Raw genomic sequence first — 20,404 nt, 5'->3', positions numbered from 1 at the left:
TATTAATGATTTTAGTCAACATTTTATGGTCAACAAAGGACATTTGAAGGGTCTTGATAAAAGTTATCAAGAAATGTTGTCATAAAAGTGGTTAAAAGGGCTATATTACTTGCTAGGCTGTTGAACAAGGCATCTATTAAAGTGAAAATTAACCACAATATGAACTTCAGATAATGGTTTGCTATCCAAATGAGTGTATATTTGTTTGCAAATGCATAATTGACCCCAAGTTCATGCATTCCGATCAATGTGCAGCTAAGGTGGTTAAAATGTCTCGAAAATACCCTATATTTGCACTAATTAACCATTTTTTCCCGATCCATGACTCAAGTGCCGAAGGCACAAAAGAGTCAAGGACAAGGGTTAGCGATCAAGGTTTTTTTTGGGATATGGTAGCTTTGCGACCGTACCTGCGTGCGAGCGTGCGTGTCTGCGTACGTTTTGCCCACGTGTCTGCCTGCGCAAAGTTATTTTGCGCGAAAATCTGAATTAAACAATTGTTGGCGCGCGGTGCTGAAATGTTCAAGTACATTGTTAATTTCATCATGTACGCATCCCGCTAGGGACTAATTGATAGCATATTATTATTATTTTGAGTTAGTATTACTATTTTGCACAAATCCGTGTCAGGTTGCATAAACAATAAACATATGGTTACATAGAAATATACACGATTTTCAAATTAAATATGGAATTATATCAACTGGGCGGCGCTCGGCCTGTCACTCCGCCATATCTGCATGCTTATAAACAGTAAAGACTGGGGTCCACAGGTGGTATGGAATATGATCAAATACTCCATCACGGATCGGGAAATTGAGCGGCCATCCACAAAAGAAAAGCGGCCGCATTTCTTGTTAGAGCACATATTAGCTTTGTAAAGCTATAGCTGGCCATGCTACATTATCTAGATATAACTACCTGCTCATTTATATGACCAGAAACATTGCTGAGTCCTATGTTGCGTCCATCATGGTTAATAAAGGTCTTAAATTGACCAAAGTTAGTGTTTTTGGTCGTTTTAACCGCCATACGGCCACAAGTTTTGTTGCATTATCTTTAAAATCACTTATTATCCTTCAGCTATCTCTCATAATCAAATATCAAAACAAAATAAGGCACCAAAAGGTCAGATTGTGCTGAATAATGGTTAATTTGTGATGGCTTCTGTTGACCGAAGGTCCAAAATCAACATGTTTTAACCACATTATGGCCACATCTAAGGTTTTATGGTATTGGGACCATAGCCAAAAGTTTTGGGCACCTGGATGGTGTACTCTGCTTTTGGAATTATGGTGATATCTCAATGCTGTGCCATTCCAGGTGGTTAAGTACGCGCGCGCGCGCACACATACACTTTTGGGGTTTTTTTGATATACCACAGTTGGTGGTTAACCGTTTTACATTACACCTTCACTAAAAGTATTGGGCACTCTAGTGGTGACATAATATATAAAGAAATTAAGCATAAACTAAATATGTTGGCCTACAGATGGTTAAGTACGCGCGCGCGCGCACGCGTACACTGTAACATCAGCACCAAAATGTTCTGGGATTTATTTCGTTGCACTATCATGAAGCTATGACATTTTTGGACCTATGTAAATATTCAGATTACTAGAATTCATAATTTGTGATTTTTAAGGGGTGGTCAAATGCTTCAAAGTGGTGTATTTCAAAGTTTCCCCAGATTTGCTGCTATTGCTGTCCTATATCTGGTCCCTTACCCCCCTATATCTGGTCCCTAACCCCCCTATATCTGGTCCCTAACCCCCTATATCTGGTCCCTAACCCCCTATATAATATGGTCCCTAACCCCCCTATATCTGGTCCCTAACCCCCTATATCATATCTGGTCCCTAACCCCCCTATATCTGGTCTCTAACCCCCCTATATCTGGTCCCTAACCCCCCTATATCTGGTCCCTAACCCCCCTATATCTGGTCCCTAACCCCCCTATATCTGGTCCCTAACCCCCCAATATCTGGTCCCTAACCCCCCTATATCTGGTCCCTAACCCCCCTATATCTGGTCCCTAACCCCCTATTATATCTGGTCCCTAACCCCCTTATATCTGGTCCCTAACCCCCCTATATCTGGTCCCTAACCCCCCTATATCTGGTCCCTAACCCCCTATATCTGGTCCCTAACCCCCTATATCTGGTCCCTAACCCCCTATATCTGGTCCCTAATCCCCCTATATCTGGTCCATAACCCCCTATATATAATGGTCCCTAACCCCCTATATCTGGTCCCTAACCCCCCTATATCTGGTCCCTTACCCCCCTATATATGGTCCCTAACCCCCCTATATCTGGTCCCTAACCCCCCTATATATGGTCCCTAACCCCCCCTATATCTGGTCCCTAACCCTCTTACTCTCAGGTTAATGACGTGCTGATAACTCTAGCTGAAATACCGGAATGCAGAGGGTCTATACAGAACAATGTAGTACCCGTCCTGCTCCAGATTCTAAGATCCCCCACTGCTACTTCTCCTAAGAAGCAGAGCGAGGAGGATGAGGAGGACATGAGAACTGAGGTCCTGGATCTCCTCACTACCTTCATCAGGAAAACTCCTCCTCCTCTACCTGATGTTAGTTTTCAGTCTTTAGTTATACCTCACATCTCCCCTCCCCCAGGTGTATACCTCACTAATCTCCCCTCCCCCAGGTGTATACCTCACTAATCTCCCCTCCCCCAGGTGTATACCCCACTAATCTCCCCTCCCCCAGGTGTATACCTCACTAATCTCCCCTCCACCAGGTGTATACCTCACTAATCTCCCCTCCCCCAGGTGTATACCTCACTAATCTCCCCTCCCCCAGGTGTATACCTCACTAATCTCCCCTCCCCCAGGTGTATACCTCACTAATCTCCCCTCCACCAGGTGTATACCTCACTAATCTCCCCTCCCCCAGGTGTATACCTCACTAATCTCCCCTCCCCCAGGTGTATACTTCACTAATCTCCCCTCCCCCAGGTGTATACTTCACTAATCTCCCCTCCCCCAGGTGTATACCTCACTAATCTCCCCTCCCCCAGGTGTATACCTCACTAATCTCCCCTCCCCCAGGTGTATACCTCACTAATCTCCCCTCCCCCAGGTGTATACCTGATACCTCACTAATCTCCCCTCCACCAGGTGTATACCTCACTAATCTCCCCTCCCCCAGGTGTATACCTCACTAATCTCCCCTCCCCCAGGTGTATACCTCACTAATCTCCCCTCCCCCAGGTGTATACCTCACTAATCTCCCCTCCCCCAGGTGTATACCCCACTAATCTCCCCTCCCCCAGGTGTATACCTCACTAATCTCCCCTCCACCAGGTGTATACCTCACTAATCTCCCCTCCCCCAGGTGTATACCTCACTAATCTCCCCTCCCCCAGGTGTATACCTCACTAATCTCCCCTCCCCCAGGTGTATACCTCACTAATCTCCCCTCCCCCAGGTGTATACCTCACTAATCTCCCCTCCCCCAGGTGTATACCTCACTAATCTCCCCTCCCCCAGGTGTATACCTCACTAATCTCCCCTCCCCCAGGTGTATACTTCACTAATCTCCCCTCCCCCAGGTGTATACTTCACTAATCTCCCCTCCCCCAGGTGTATACCTCACTAATCTCCCCTCCCCCAGGTGTATACCTCACTAATCTCCCCTCCCCCAGGTGTATACCTCACTAATCTCCCCTCCCCCAGGTGTATACCTCACTAATCTCCCCTCCCCCAGGTGTATACCTCACTAATCTCCCCTCCCCCAGGTGTATACCTCACTAATCTCCCCTCCCCCAGGTGTATACCCCACTAATCTCCCCTCCCCCAGGTGTATACCTCACTAATCTCCCCTCCACCAGGTGTATACCTCACTAATCTCCCCTCCCCCAGGTGTATACCTCACTAATCTCCCCTCCCCCAGGTGTATACCTCACTAATCTCCCCTCCCCCAGGTGTATACCTCACTAATCTCCCCTCCACCAGGTGTATACCTCACTAATCTCCCCTCCCCCAGGTGTATACCTCACTAATCTCCCCTCCCCCAGGTGTATACTTCACTAATCTCCCCTCCCCCAGGTGTATACTTCACTAATCTCCCCTCCCCCAGGTGTATACCTCACTAATCTCCCCTCCCCCAGGTGTATACCTCACTAATCTCCCCTCCCCCAGGTGTATACCTCACTAATCTCCCCTCCCCCAGGTGTATACCTGATACCTCACTAATCTCCCCTCCACCAGGTGTATACCTCACTAATCTCCCCTCCCCCAGGTGTATACCTCACTAATCTCCCCTCCCCCAGGTGTATACCTCACTAATCTCCCCTCCCCCAGGTGTATACCTCACTAATCTCCCCTCCCCCAGGTGTATACCCCACTAATCTCCCCTCCCCCAGGTGTATACCTCACTAATCTCCCCTCCACCAGGTGTATACCTCACTAATCTCCCCTCCCCCAGGTGTATACCTCACTAATCTCCCCTCCCCCAGGTGTATACCTCACTAATCTCCCCTCCCCCAGGTGTATACCTCACTAATCTCCCCTCCCCCAGGTGTATACCTCACTAATCTCCCCTCCCCCAGGTGTATACCTCACTAATCTCCCCTCCCCCAGGTGTATACCTCACTAATCTCCCCTCCCCCAGGTGTATACCTCACTAATCTCCCCTCCCCCAGGTGTATACCTCACTAATCTCCCCTCCCCCAGGTGTATACCTCACTAATCTCCCCTCCCCCAGGTGTATACTTCACTAATCTCCCCTCCCCCAGGTGTATACTTCACTAATCTCCCCTCCCCCAGGTGTATACCTCACTAATCTCCCCTCCCCCAGGTGTATACCTCACTAATCTCCCCTCCCCCAGGTGTATACCTCACTAATCTCCCCTCCCCCAGGTGTATACCTGATACCTCACTAATCTCCCCTCCACCAGGTGTATACCTCACTAATCTCCCCTCCCCCAGGTGTATACTTCACTAATCTCCCCTCCCCCAGGTGTATACTTCACTAATCTCCCCTCCCCCAGGTGTATACCTCACTAATCTCCCCTCCCCCAGGTGTATACCTCACTAATCTCCCCTCCCCCAGGTGTATACCTCACTAATCTCCCCTCCCCCAGGTGTATACCTGATACCTCACTAATCTCCCCTCCACCAGGTGTATACCTCACTAATCTCCCCTCCCCCAGGTGTATACCTCACTAATCTCCCCTCCCCCAGGTGTATACCTCACTAATCTCCCCTCCCCCAGGTGTATACCTCACTAATCTCCCCTCCCCCAGGTGTATACCTCACTAATGTCCCCTCCCCCAGGTTTATACCTCACTAATCTCCCCTCCCCCAGGTGTATACCTCACTAATCTCCCCTCCCCCAGGTGTATACCTCACTAATCTCCCCTCCCCCAGGTGTATACCTCACTAATGTCCCCTCCCCCAGGTGTATACCTCACTAATCTCCCCTCCCCCAGGTGTATACCCCACTAATCTCCCCTCCCCTAGGTGTATACCTCACTAATGTCCCCTCCCCCAGGTGTATACCTCACTAATCTCCCCTCCCCCAGGTGTATACCTTACTAATCTCCCCTCCCCCAGGTGTATACCTCACTAATCTCCCCTCCCCCAGGTGTATACCTCACTAATCTCCCCTCCCCCAGGTGTATACCTCACTAATCTCCCCTCCCCCAGGTGTATACCTCACTAATGTCCCCTCCCCCAGGTGTATACCTCACTAATCTCCCCTCCCCCAGGTGTATACCTCACTAATGTCCCCTCCCCCAGGTTTATACCTCACTAATCTCCCCTCCCCAGGTGTATACCTCACTAATCTTCCCTCCCCCAGGTGTATACCTCACTAATCTCCCCTCCCCCAGGTGTATACCTCACTAATCTCCCCTCCCCCAGGTGTATACCTCACTAATCTCCCCTCCCCCAGGTGTATACCTCACTAATCTCCCCTCCCCCAGGTGTATACCTCACTAATCTCACATCTCCCCCAGGTGTATACCTCACTAATCTCCCCTCCCCCAGGTGTATACCTCACTAATCTCCCCTCCCCCAGGTGTATACCTCACTAATCTCCCCTCCCCCAGGTGTATACCTCACTAATCTCACATCTCCCCCAGGTGTATACCTCACTAATCTCCCCTCCCCCAGGTGTATACCTCACTAATCTCACATCTCCCCCAGGTGTATACCTCACTAATCTCCCCTCCCCCAGGTGTATACCTCACTAATCTCCCCGCCCCCAGGTGTATACCTCACTAATCTCCCCTCCCCCAGGTGTATACCTCACTGATCTCCCCTCCCCCAGGTGTATACCTCACTAATCTCCCCTCCCCCAGGTGTATACCTCACTAATCTCCCCTCCCCCAGGTGTATACCCCACTAATCTCCCCTCCCCCAGGTGTATACCTCACTAATCTCCCCTCCCCCAGGTGTATACCTCACTAATCTCCCCTCCCCCAGGTGTATACCTCACTAATCTCCCCTCCCCCAGGTGTATACCTCACTAATCTCCCCTCCCCCAGGTGTATACCTCACTAATCTCCCCTCCCCCAGGTGTATACCTAACTAATCTCCCCTCCCCCAGGTGTATACCTCACTAATCTCCCCTCCCCCAGGTGTATACCTCACTAATCTCCCCTCCCCCAGGTGTATACCTCACTAATCTCCCCTCCCCAGGTGTATACCTCACTAATCTCCCCTCCCCCAGGTGTATACCTCACTAATCTCCCCTCCCCCAGGTGTATACCTCACTAATCTCCCCTCCCCCAGGTGTATACCTCACTAATCTCCCCTCCCCCAGGTGTATACCTCACTAATCTCCCCTCCCCCAGGTGTATACCCCACTAATCTCCCCTCCCCCAGGTGTATACCTCACTAATCTCCCCTCCCCCAGGTGTATACCTCACTAATCTCCCCTCCCCCAGGTGTATACCTCACTAATCTCCCCTCCCCCAGGTGTATACCTCACTAATCTCCCCTCCCCCAGGTGTATACCTAACTAATCTCCCCTCCCCCAGGTGTATACCTCACTAATCTCCCCTCCCCCAGGTGTATACCTCACTAATCTCCCCTCCCCCAGGTGTATACCTCACTAATCTCCCCTCCCCCAGGTGTATACCTCACTAATCTCCCCTCCCCCAGGTGTATACCTCACTAATCTCCCCTCCCCCAGGTGTATACCTCACTAATCTCCCCTCCCCCAGATGTATACCTCACTAATCTCCCCTCCCCCAGGTGTATACCTCACTAATCTCCCCTCCCCCAGGTGTATACCTCACTAATCTCCCCTCCCCCAGGTGTATACCTCACTAATCTCCCCTCCCCCAGGTGTATACCTCACTAATCTCCCCTCCCCCAGGTGTATACCTCACTAATCTCCCCTCCCCCAGGTGTATACCTCACTAATCTCCCCTCCCCCAGGTGTATACCTCACTAATCTCCCCTCCCCCAGGTGTATACCTCACTAATGTCCCCTCCCCCAGGTGTATATTAAGGAAGTGTTCCCGGCCGCGATGGCTCTTACAATAGGGTGTGTGAAGGACAGTACAGCTATCCTGCAGAGTGGCGGGGAGTGTGTGCGGGCGTGTCTCGCGCTGGGATTCCAGCAAGTCACCGCTCTAACTATTAATGGTATAACTGGTATGGAGTACACTATGCAGCTCATTGCTAAGATGTTAGACCCGGAAATGAGCGAGTATGGGGCTCTTTACTCCGGTAGATTGGTATCCAGTCTTATTAAACACGCTGGAGCAGCTCTCAACATCAACCAGATCCTGCAAGCTGTTCTTAACAAACTCACTAAATGGTAAGATCCTGCAAGCTGTTCTTAACAAACTCACTAAATGGTAAGATCCTGCAAGCTGTTCTTAACAAACTCACTAAATGGTAAGATCCTGCAAGCTGTTCTTAACAAACTCACTAAATGGTAAGATCCTGCAAGCTGTTCTTAACAAACTCACTAAATGGTAAGATCCTGCAAGCTGTTCTTAACAAACTCACTAAATGGTAAGATCCTGCAAGCTGTTCTTAACAAACTCACTAAATGGTAAGATCCTGCAAGCTGTTCTTAACAAACTCACTAAATGGTACGTTTATCGCATAATCGCATAAGGGGGATCTTAATTGTTAATATGTCACGCATTATATGGGGGGGGGATCTACCTTAATAATTAATATGTCACATATGGGGGCCGGGGGGGGGGGATTTAATTGTTAATATACTGCATCCTAATATGTGTTCGATACTTTTTTTGGTATATTTTTTTGTGGTATTTTATCACTGTATTTAAATACCCTAATTTTATCAATTTAGTGTAAGATGTGACGTTTATATAACGTTAAGTAAAAGTTAAAATGATGATAAAAATGTATCACAATTACTAATACACGGTTACTACTATGAAAATAATTGATGACATGTGTAGAACCTTAAACTGGTAACCTTGTTTTATGCACTGAGCAATTCTAACTGCACATTTAACACTAACTATTGTATACTATAGTAATATTCAACACTTCTCAATGAGATCGCGCGCAGTAAGCAGTTATAACCACTTATTTGTTCAGACATATTATTTGTTACTTGTTCACTGGACACTGTCTCAATTGTTCACTGTTTCAATTGTTCACTGTTTCAATTGTTCACTGTTTCAATTGTTCACTGTTTGAATTGTTCACTATTAGAATTGTTTATTGTTTCACTTTATCATAGTTAACTTTCAGTGAGTCACCTACAATCCAGCAGAGCCTGTTAGTAGTATTTATTAAGCTCTTTAACCACGATCTAGAAGGTTCCATGTCCTTCCTTCAGTCCATCAACACACCATCTGGAGAAAACGGTCTCGTCTTCGTTCTAAAATCATGGTTTGTTACTTTGTTAGGTTTGTTAGGGTTACTTACATTTGCAGTTTCGAGTGTTGGACCCTAGCTTTAAAACAGATTAATTATAACATTTCCCGTATTTTTCGAAAAAATTCGGCAAATACAGGAGAAAAATACATATAAGTGATACGAAAAGTTTGTTTTAGCAGGAGCTTTTAAAATACACGTGTATTTTAAATTCAGCTAATATAATATAAAGTACTATAATATAAAGTATACACTATACACGTGTATTTTAAATTCAGCTAATATAATATTTAAAGTACTTAGTACTTATATAATATTATAATATAAAGTACTTAGTACTTAAATATAATCTCTACTATAACTGAAAAAATTATTTCTGCTGTATAAAAATGTATAATGTACGACCGCCCACAAATTAGGTAAACTGTGATCACGGGCTTTCTAGTATAATATAAAGTACTTATATAATATAATATAAAACTATTTCCCTGCCAGGTGTAATATAAAGTACTTATATAATACTATAATATAATATAAATCTATTTCCAGGTGTGAGATCCAGGAGATGTTTACAGGGGAGTATGAAACTAAGGTAGCAGTAATAGCCCTCACTAAGTTCCTGCCCCACCTCCTGGCCCAGGATTCACCCCTCACTCACATAATGGTATCTGATGAGGAGATATCGCTAGAAGGGGGGAGGATTACACGTTCCACTAAAGCTCAACAGGGTCCCACTATGATACCTATCACTGTCAAGATATTCAAGATACTCGTACAGGAGTTCGGTTAGTTTTAATGTTACACAATCATGAGCCGTTACTTTGCAAGTAGATATCATATTGACATGTACAGTAAAACCCCGATTTACAGCGGGGTTTGGGGGAAAGGAAACATCCGATGCATCCGCGGTAAATCGGGGTTTGTTTGTTTACATTATACATGTTAAGCCCTATTTAGGGGAAAGGAGATGACCGCGGTATATCGATTATCGGGGTTTGTGGTAAATTGGGGCGCGGTAAATCGACATTCAGAATACCATATATTTTTATTTGGAGTCCTAATTAGATAACCGAATATTAGGGTTAAATTGAGAAATGCAAGGATTTCTAAATGGGTATTCCAAGGGGTTGCTGATTGTGGAAAAAATATTTGGCCGATTCTTAAAAACTCTTCGGCTACTATCAGGAAAAGGTCCAGACTTATTGACTAGAAATTTTCAGAAAGGTTGAGATAAGCTTTCTAATTTAAATTATTAAATTACAAAGTGTAGTGTTTTTTTCACTCACCCTGTATCTAACTTGCTCTGCGTTATTTCTCCCTCTAATGTGCAGATAGAAAGCTAGAAGTGGCGTATGTCAACTGTTGATTTCTACGTGTATATATAATATAGTGCTACACTGTAAGCCGTGTAAATCACTAAGCTGGTTGCCGCTTCTTTAAATGGCGGGAAGAATTACTGGGGTGTACTATATAGTGTACTATATAGTGTGTAGTGTGTTTAATACTTTCAACACTACTATATAACAAATAATTTGAGGAGGTTCTCTCAAGATGATTTTTAATTCGAAGATTTCAAGAGCCTAAACTGTGAATGATTCGCCTCTCCAAACAAATCTAAAGTGTGTAGTGAGTGTAGTGTGTATAGTGTTAAGGCCAGGGGGGGGGGGGGGGGGGGTAAGGGGTCAAAAAAATTTACCAAAATATTATTTTCTAAATCAATTTAATTTTTGTTGACAAATACATTGTACTAGTTTTACATTTCTCAATACATTCTAGTTTTACATTTCTCTCTGGAATGTTCACAGAGTCGTGTAGTTGAAATGTAAGTTGTAATGATAAGTTGGAATACCGATAAGTTTAGGTATAATGATATCATTAGATGAAGTAGTTAACGTAATTAGATGTTGATAAATCAGTTAGATCATCACGTAAATTCTGAAGCTAATATCCTACTACACCCTGCTACTAGAGTATAATATGCTAGGAAATTACTTTAAACCGGATATCTGTGGATATAATATCGGTTAAATTCTATTTAATTCTTCCTGTTTAGGATATACCACCTGTACTCATTACGTGAGATCAGGTGAATTACACTACTCCCTACTACTTCACTAGATCATACATCTGAGCTGGGGGGGGGGGGGGTTCCCTACACCCCCTATAGGCACCTGCACTAACCAGATACACAGCGAGTCATTACAGTTACATCCGAGGAAATAGTGTCCAGTAAGGTACTTAATTACAGGTAACGTGCTGGAGGAATTAGAAGCAGAGAGGAACGGAGACATTAGTGACGAGGAGGATGATGAGGAGGAGGAGGATGTGGAAACTCAGTTCGTTTCTATCGCTCAACTTGCTCATATGTTGGGAGATGACGATGATGAGGTTTACTAACTCGTTAATTATCAACAATTAGCTGATTAATTAATTAACTGGTTATATACAAGTCACTGATCGGCGTGTAAGCGTTAATGTATAATGTACATTAATACTAATGTGTAATGTACATCAACACTAATGTGTAATATACATCAGCACTAATGTGTAATATACATCAACACTAATGTGTATAATTATTAATATGTATATTAGTGTATATTTATGAAATTATTCAGGACGAAGACACTAAAGACGACCCACTGAACGAAGTAGATCTACACAGTCATCTCCAACAGTTCCTAACTCAGCTGTCCACTCATAACACCTACAATCAGCTCTGTCTGGTAGTTACTTCTTCTATTACACCTTTAACACCTTTAACACTTGCTGTATCACCTTTAACACCTTTAACACTTTTAACACTTGCTGTATCACCTTTAACACCTTTAAAGCTTTAACACTTGCTGGATCACCTTTAACACCTTTAAAGCTTTAACACTTGCTGGATCACCTTTAACACCTTGCTGGATCACCTTTAACACCTTTAACACTTGCTGGATCACCTTTAACACTTGCTGGATCACCTTTAACACCTTTAACACTTGCTGGGTCACCTTTAACACCTTTAACACTTGCTGGATCACCTTTAACACCGTTGACACTACCATCACTTTGTAAATTACATCAAATCATTGTAAATTACACCAAATCTTTGTAAATTACACTAAATCTTTGTAAATTTCACCAAATATTTGTAAATTTCGCTAAATCTCTGTCAATTTCACTATTTATCTGCAATATTTCACTATTTCTCGGCAATATTTCGCTATTTCTCTGCAATATTTCCCTATTTATCTGCAATATTTCACTATTTCTCTGCAATATTTCACTATTTCTCTGCAATATTTCACTATTTCACCATTACAGGCGCTAACTGAGAATGAGCGTACGGTGCTGAGCTCTCTGCAAGTGTCCGGTAGTTAGATACGTGTTGTTAGTTTTTACTCTTCTGATAAGACTTTTGTTACCATGACAACTATTACGTAACATCTATTTTGTTTCACCAAACTTCCACCTCGTGAAATGGAAAGTTGAGGTTTAACTTTTCCAACTCTTTTTGTAGCCAAGAATTTTGTGATGAAAGTTATTGTAGATTCTATATATTTGATGAAATAAAGTTATTTGAAATAAGGCTCTTTTCAGCGGAGCAAAATAACTCAAATATGCGGTTTGGCTGAGGAAGGTTAATATGGTGTTACCATGGTAATACTACCATATATGGTGTGTGGTAATACTACCATATATGGTGTGACCTGAGCTTTTTTATGAATCTTTGGAGTCTTTTAAAACGTTGATGAATTTATAACAACTTTTAAATAACTTATTTTGAAAAGTGTTGATATGTAGTTTGAATTGGATAGAATTCTCGTCTTTTATTGCTTATTTATGAAGTCTTATTCAGTGCTTGCCAGTTGACACTCGAGAGCACGTTTCCTTGATTTTTGTAGTGGATTTGTAGTGCTTTTCACCCCTGTAGTGCTTTTATGTTCCGGGGTAGGTGGGACATGTTTTAGTTTAAAAATGGGTTCTGCCTGTCCCAAACCATCATAAAAATCAAGTTTCGACCTCTCAACCCACTCGGGCCACTCCCAGGGGCCACGCCCATCCCAAAATGACCGAAATCCAGCTAAATCCAGACTTTAAAATCTTTACCCCTGTAGTGCTTTTATGTTCCGGGGTAGGTGGGACATGTTTTAGTTTAAAAATGGGTTCTGCCTGTCCCAAACCATCATAAAAATCAAGTTTCGACCTCTCAACCCAAACGGGCCACTCCCAGGGGCCACGCCCATCCCAAAATGACCGAAATCCAGCTAAATCCAGACTTTAAAATCTTTACCCCTGTAGTGCTTTTATGTTCCGGGGTAGGTGGGACATGTTTTAGTTTTAAAATGGGTTCTGCCTGTCCCAAACCATCATAAAAATCAAGTTTCGACCTCTCAACCCACTCGGGCCACTCCCAGGGGCCACGACCATCCCAAAATGACCGAAATCCAGCTAAATCCAAACTTTAAAATCTTTACCCCTGTAGTGCTTTTATGTTCCGGGGTAGGTGGGACATGTTTTAGTTTAAAAATGGGTTCTGCCTGTCCCAAACCATCATAAAAATCAAGTTTCGACCTCTCAACCCACTCGGGCCACTCCCAGGGGCCACGCCCATCCCAAAATGACCGAAATCCAGCTAAATCCAGACTTTAAAATCTTTACCCCTGTAGTGCTTTTATGTTCCGGGGTAGGTGGGACATGTTTTAGTTTAAAAATGGGTTCTGCCTGTCCCAAACCATCATAAAAATCAAGTTTCGACCTCTCAACCCACTCGGGCCACTCCCAGGGGCCACGCCCATCCCAAAATGACCGAAATCCAGCTAAATCCAGACTTTAAAATCTTTACCCCTGTAGTGCTTTTATGTTCCGGGGTAGGTGGGACATGTTTTAGTTTAAAAATGGGTTCTGCCTGTCCCAAACCATCATAAAAATCAAGTTTCGACCTCTCAACCCAAACGGGCCACTCCCAGGGGCCACGCCCATCCCAAAATGACCGAAATCCAGCTAAATCCAGACTTTAAAATCTTTACCCCTGTAGTGCTTTTATGTTCCGGGGTAGGTGGGACATGTTTTAGTTTTAAAATGGGTTCTGCCTGTCCCAAACCATCATAAAAATCAAGTTTCGACCTCTCAACCCACTCGGGCCACTCCCAGGGGCCACGACCATCCCAAAATGACCGAAATCCAGCTAAATCCAAACTTTAAAATCTTTACCCCTGTAGTGCTTTTATGTTCCGGGGTAGGTGGGACATGTTTTAGTTTAAAAATGGGTTCTGCCTGTCCCAAACCATCATAAAAATCAAGTTTCGACCTCTCAACCCACTCGGGCCACTCCCAGGGGCCACGCCCATCCCAAAATGACCGAAATCCAGCTAAATCCAGACTTTAAAATCTTTACCCCTGTAGTGCTTTTATGTTCCGGGGTAGGTGGGACATGTTTTAGTTTAAAAATGGGTTCTGCCTGTCCCAAACCATCATAAAAATCAAGTTTCGACCTCTCAACCCACTCGGGCCACTCCCAGGGGCCACACCCATCCCAAAATGACCGAAATCCAGCTAAATCCAGACTTTAAAATCTTTACCCCTGTAGTGCTTTTATGTTCCGGGGTAGGTGGGACATGTTTTAGTTTAAAAATGGGTTCTGCCTGTCCCAAACCATCATAAAAATCAAGTTTCGACCTCTCAACCCACTCGGGCCACTCCCAGGGGCCACGCCCATCCCAAAATGACCGAAATCCAGCTAAATCCAGACTTTAAAATCTTTACCCCTGTAGTGCTTTTATGTTCCGGGGTAGGTGGGACATGTTTTAGTTTAAAAATGTAAATCAAAATAGGCCTGAGTGGGTTGAGAGGTCAAAACTTGATTTTTATGATGGTTTGGAACAGGTAGAACCCATTTTTAAACTAAAACATGTCCCACCTAGCCCGGAACATAAAAGCACTACAGGGGTAAAGATTTTAAAGTCTGGATTTTAGCTGGATTTCGGTAATTTTGGGATGGGCGTGGCCCCTGGGAGTGGCCTTATTGGGTTAAGAGGTCGAAACTTGATTTTTATGATGGTTTGGGACAGATAGAACCCATTTTAAAACTAAAACATGTCCCACCTACCCCGGAACATAAAAGCACTACAGGGGTAAAGATTTTAAAGTCTGGATTTTAGCTGGATTTCGGTAATTTTGGGATGGGCGTGGCCCCTGGCAGTGGCCTGAGTGGGTTGAGAGGTCGAAACTTGATTTTAATGATGGTTTGGAACAGGTAGAACCCATTTTTAAACTAAAACATGTCCCACCTACCCCGGAACATAAAAGCACTACAGGGGTAAAGATTTTAAAGTCTGGATTTTAGCTGGATTTCGGTAATTTTGGGATGGGCGTGGCCCCTGGGAGTGGCCTTAGTTGGTTGAGAGGTCGAAACTTGATTTTTATGATGGTTTGGGACAGGTAGAACCCATTTTTAAACTAAAACATGTCCCACCTACCCCGGAACATAAAAGCACTACAGGGGTAAAGATTTTAAAGTCTGGATTTTAGCTGGATTTCGGTAATTTTGGGATGGGCGTGGCCCCTGGGAGTGGCCTGAGTGGGTTGAGAGGTCAAAACTTGATTTTTATGATGGTTTGGAACAGGTAGAACCCATTTTTAAACTAAAACATGTCCCACCTACCCCGGAACATAAAAGCACTACAGGGGTAAAGATTTTAAAGTCTGGATTTTAGCTGGATTTCGGTAATTTTGGGATGGGCGTGGCCCCTGGGAGTGGTATTATTGGGTTAAGAGGTCGAAACTTGATTTTTATGATGGTTTGGGACAGATAGAACCCATTTTAAAACTAAAACATGTCCCACCTACCCCGGAACATAAAAGCACTACAGGGGTAAAGATTTTAAAGTCTGGATTTTAGCTGGATTTCGGTAATTTTGGGATGGGCGTGGCCCCTGGCAGTGGCCTGAGTGGGTTGAGAGGTCGAAACTTGATTTTTATGATGGTTTGGAACAGGTAGAACCCATTTTTAAACTAAAACATGTCCCACCTACCCCGGAACATAAAAGCACTACAGGGGTAAAGATTTTAAAGTCTGGATTTTAGCTGGATTTCGGTAATTTTGGGATGGGCGTGGCCCCTGGGAGTGGCCTGATTGGGTTGAGAGGTCGAAACTTGATTTTTATGATGGTTTGGGACAGGTAGAACTCATTTTAAAACTAAAACATGTCCCACCTACCCCGGAACATAAAAGCACTACAGGGGTAAAGATTTTAAAGTCTGGATTTTAGCTGGATTTCGGTAATTTTGGGATGGGCGTGGCCCCTGGGAGTGGCCTGAGTGGGTTGAGAGGTCGAAACTTGATTTTTATGATGGTTTGGGACAGGTAGAACCCATTTTAAAACTAAAACATGTCCCACCTACCCTGGAACATAAAAGCACTACAGGGGTAAAGATTTTAAAGTCTGGATTTTAGCTGGATTTCGGTAATTTTGGGATGGGCGTGGCCCCTGGGAGTGGCCTGAGTGGGTTGAGAGGTCAAAACTTGATTTTTATGATGGTTTGGAACAGGTAGAACCCATTTTTAAACTAAAACATGTCCCACCTACCCCGGAACATAAAAGCACTACAGGGGTAAAGATTTTAAAGTCTGGATTTTAGCTGGATTTCGGTAATTTTGGGATGGGCGTGGCCCCTGGGAGTGGCCTTATTGGGTTAAGAGGTCGAAACTTGATTTTTATGATGGTTGGGGACAGATAGAACCCATTTTAAAACTAAAACATGTCCCACCTACCCCGGAACATAAAAGCACTACAGGGGTAAAGATTTTAAAGTCTGGATTTTAGCTTTTTAGCTGGATTTCGGTAATTTTGGGATGGGCGTGGCCCCTGGCAGTGGCCTGAGTGGGTTGAGAGGTCGAAACTTGATTTTTATGATGGTTTGGAACAGGTAGAACCCATTTTTAAACTAAAACATGTCCCACCTACCCCGGAACATAAAAGCACTACAGGGGTAAAGATTCTCGATCTGGACTTTACGAGGATTTCAGTCATTTTGGGATTGGCATGGCCTCTGGGAGTGGCTTGAGTGGTTCAAGAGCTTAAAACTTAGTCTTTGTGATGGTTAGGGGTATGTACTACCTATTTAACCACCAATCATGTTTCAAATATACAGCAGCACAAATCCCCTTCAGGGCCCAGGGGTAAAGATTCTCATTCTGGATTTTTAGGGATTTGTCACAGATTTCAAGCTATTTGGGATAGGCGGCCTGAGTGGGGTTGATGTGTTACTTAGATTTTCATATCTTATAAGTGTATATAAAAGTATAAGTACGAGCAGTTTATTGAGACTTCTGACTTCTACCGTCGTAGATTCTACAATAATAAATATTGTAACGTACGTGCGGCGCGCAAAATCCACTACAAAATCCACTACAAAATTCAGGGAAACGTCTTCTGTGACACTCCAACTTTCGTGGCCAAACGGCTGGAATATTTGTAACGCGCGTCCAAAATATTACTAACTCCTGTCAGCACTACCTCTGAAAAATTTTCGCGCGAAAATTCGGTCGTTCATTTTCTTCCGAACGTGACATCAGCTGATGTGTGAAAAGTACATTAGCCTCCTCCTTAATTCAATTCTTATCTCTTAAGATAAGGCATACTCTTATTTCTCGCCTCACCAGTTTTTATCATATTCTATTAAAATCTAAGCACAACCGACACTATTAGCGGACTTAACTTGACAACTTGTCTAGCGTGATGCCTCCAAAAAAGAAGAAGGGGAAGAAAAAAGGAAAGAAGGGTGAACCGGGCGAATTGACAGTAAAAGATAAGTACAACAAAACTTTACAAGAAGTGGATTCCTTGAAACACGAACTCGAGACAAGGTCTGAACTTGCCCGAAGAAATAACGCCAAGGCAAACGATCTTAAATTAAAGGTATTCATAGCCCGTACTTTTAGGTTATCATTATTTCAGATCAACTTGAGCTTCTAAATCATATTCGTCTTTCAATACAAGACTGTCAGTCTTCTAGAATTTTGTTTTGATTTGTGTATTAAGCTGAAGTATTTAATCTTACTTCCAGGTCCATAATTTCGTGCGGTGTATATTCTTAAGCCGTAGTACATACATATTACATTGAGATGAAATGCCGCGCCTTTTATAAACGTACGCCTTGATAAGGGGTCCTTTACATATTACGTAATCAGCTGAGGGGGGGGGGGTTCTAAATGATTACGCTAATGTAATTTTGACACAATAGCTATGAAACTGATTGCAGGGGGGGGGGGGGGGGGGGGGGGGGTAAAAATGTTCCAAGTTTTCATCGCAATGTAATATCAAATATGTATGTACTACAGCTTTACATACATATTACGGAGTTATTTTGGTTTTATATCAGCAGATTTAGGTATATAATTATTGTATATTATTGTATGTATAAATTCTTGAGTTAACATTAACCAGTAAATTGTAAACAAAGTTGGTTCCCAAACGAAGGTGTCGTTAAGGTTGATATTGATGTGATTGTACAAATGTACATACATTACATTGTACATACTATTGCATTACAGGTATCAGAATGGGAGAACGTAGTGAAGGAGGAGCAGGAGGAGAAGCTAGATATATCCGCGGACATGGTCAGGCAATACAAAACCATGCAGAGTACAATGGCGCTACGGATACATTTGCTGGAGACAAGCCTCGCTCACATGCAGGTAAATAACATGTACAATATTAATACAACACAATACTATACACTCTACTATACACATTAGTATACACTCTACTATACACACTACTATACACACTACTATACTCTCTACTATACACACTACTATACTCTCTACTATACACACTACTATACACACTACTATACACACTACTATACTCTCTACTATACACACTACTATACACACTACTATACACACTCTAGTAACAGTACATGATTTCAGGTTCAGCTGGATACTACTAAGAGTAAATTAGATGAGACAGAGAAAGCTAAATCAGATCTACAGAAGAAGTACGATGATGCTGTCGAGAAAATGGAAAGGGAAATGGTAATAAAAAATTGACAAATTAAATAAGCATTGTTTTCTCTATACACCACTTTAGAGTAACACGGCTACGGGCTAGTTAATGTAATGTAGTATGTAATGTAGTATGTAATGTAGTATGTAATGTAATGTAGTATGTAATGTAATGTAGTATGTAATGTATTATTATTACAGAGTGATATGGAGAAGAAGTATGAGAGTATTCTGATAGAAGCTATGGACGCGGTAGCAGGCAAGTTAGAGCAAGCACAATCCCGCTGGCAGAAGAGTTGTGAGATGGTACAGCTGCGCAACATTGGGAAGCTTAGGGAGTTCGGGCTACCCAACCTAGAGTTGTAATAATTAGCTTCTGTTAATGAGTAACTACTACTAATTAAAGTGTAACTACTACTTACTGATGTGTAACTACTACTAACTAATGAGTCACTACTACTAACTGATGTGTAACTAACTGATTGTTTACAGTTTAACGCCCTGATAAAGTGATAACGATTACATATTACATATAATACTAGTAGTCAGGATTTTGTCACATTTCAGACAGACATTATTATAGTGTAAATATGATATTAGTATATATATATATATATAGTGTGATATTAGTATATTGTGTTTATTCTTATATTTATTTAACTTCATTTCAATTTATAACCAGAGATTTTATAATCGTTTATTTTACTCCTGTGTATTAAGAAACAAATATTATCTAGTAGCAGGGTTACTAGACAAATTTAAAAGATGTTATTTTGTACAGACTGTATCATATTCATGTAAATAATTCTCATGTGATTGTTATACTTAAAAGTAATATTTTCGTCATACAAATAATAAATAAGTGTTTATTTTAATATGGTTCATAAATTAATTACAACACTAAAAACGTATGGTACTTTTTGCGGAAATATAAATGTGATAAGTTACGTAAATAAATAGTTAGGGCAAGAATTGCTGTTTATGGGTCAATCTGTGAACAAATTCGTAACAAAGGTTTGTCTACAGGAATGTGTTGTCCATGGTCCCAGGAACCACCAAAAAAAACCGTCCAGCTGAAACTTTTGGGCAAAAATTTTTATAGTCATTTTTCTCCAGGAACCCATACGCCCCACCCCTAATATTGGTTATTCGGCTCCCGAAGGTCTTGAGATCTCCATAGGGTGTGCAAAATGACCGCAATGGCCACATTATGGCAGGCGAATGATAGTTTCAGAACGATTGGAGCTTTATTTTTCGAAATAAATGGAATTTTTCGAATTTTTTCTCAATTTTATTGAAATTTCGAAAAAAATACACAAAATTATTTTTTACGCTTATTTCGAATCTATTTAAAAACTTATCTACAAATAACAAATACGGTTAATCTAAAATGTGTATTCTCAGTAAGTACCATGACAATTATTAATACACAGTTAATATTAATCAAAATTCGCTTGTTCTTCAGGTTCATCATGTCTAATGTTTGTGCAGTTCATACCATACAACAAGCTGGCAAACAATTGAAGCCATATTTCCTACATGAACATCTGAAAGTCAAACAGG

General features: G+C 42.8%; 3 protein-coding genes across 4 annotated transcripts in view; 2 read left to right on the top strand and 1 right to left on the bottom strand.

Annotated features, from left to right (window-relative positions):
- LOC134826128 (importin-9-like) overlaps window positions 1–12,649 on the top strand; it is a 45,739-nt gene extending 33,090 nt beyond the window's left edge. For both annotated transcript variants that reach the window (XM_063838410.1, XM_063838409.1), the window contains 8 exons: window positions 2,386–2,595; window positions 7,479–7,801; window positions 8,719–8,859; window positions 9,394–9,629; window positions 11,093–11,232; window positions 11,463–11,570; window positions 12,154–12,202; window positions 12,430–12,649. In XM_063838410.1, the coding sequence (XP_063694480.1) occupies window positions 2,386–2,595; window positions 7,479–7,801; window positions 8,719–8,859; window positions 9,394–9,629; window positions 11,093–11,232; window positions 11,463–11,570; window positions 12,154–12,202; window positions 12,430–12,464 (1,242 nt within the window). In that variant the 3' untranslated portion in view covers window positions 12,465–12,649. The remainder of the gene's footprint in view (window positions 1–2,385; window positions 2,596–7,478; window positions 7,802–8,718; window positions 8,860–9,393; window positions 9,630–11,092; window positions 11,233–11,462; window positions 11,571–12,153; window positions 12,203–12,429) is intronic.
- The window catches only part of LOC134826129 (uncharacterized), a 365,739-nt gene that overhangs the window by 165,846 nt on the left and 179,489 nt on the right, over window positions 1–20,404 (bottom strand). The window lies entirely within an intron of this gene.
- LOC134826136 (coiled-coil domain-containing protein 153-like) lies at window positions 10,364–19,225 on the top strand. Its single transcript, XM_063838420.1, has 5 exons — window positions 10,364–10,381; window positions 17,567–17,750; window positions 18,386–18,529; window positions 18,767–18,871; window positions 19,043–19,225. The coding sequence occupies exons 2-5, from the start codon at window positions 17,571–17,573 to the stop codon at window positions 19,205–19,207; spliced, it is 594 nt and encodes a 197-aa protein (XP_063694490.1). The 5' UTR covers window positions 10,364–10,381; window positions 17,567–17,570; the 3' UTR covers window positions 19,208–19,225.

This window comes from Bolinopsis microptera, chromosome 1 (genome assembly GCF_026151205.1).
Source record: "Bolinopsis microptera isolate Bmic1 chromosome 1, MBARI_Bmic_1.0, whole genome shotgun sequence".
NCBI classification, from domain to species: domain Eukaryota; kingdom Metazoa; phylum Ctenophora; class Tentaculata; order Lobata; family Bolinopsidae; genus Bolinopsis; species Bolinopsis microptera.
This window is presented reverse-complemented; position numbering and strand designations above follow the sequence as displayed.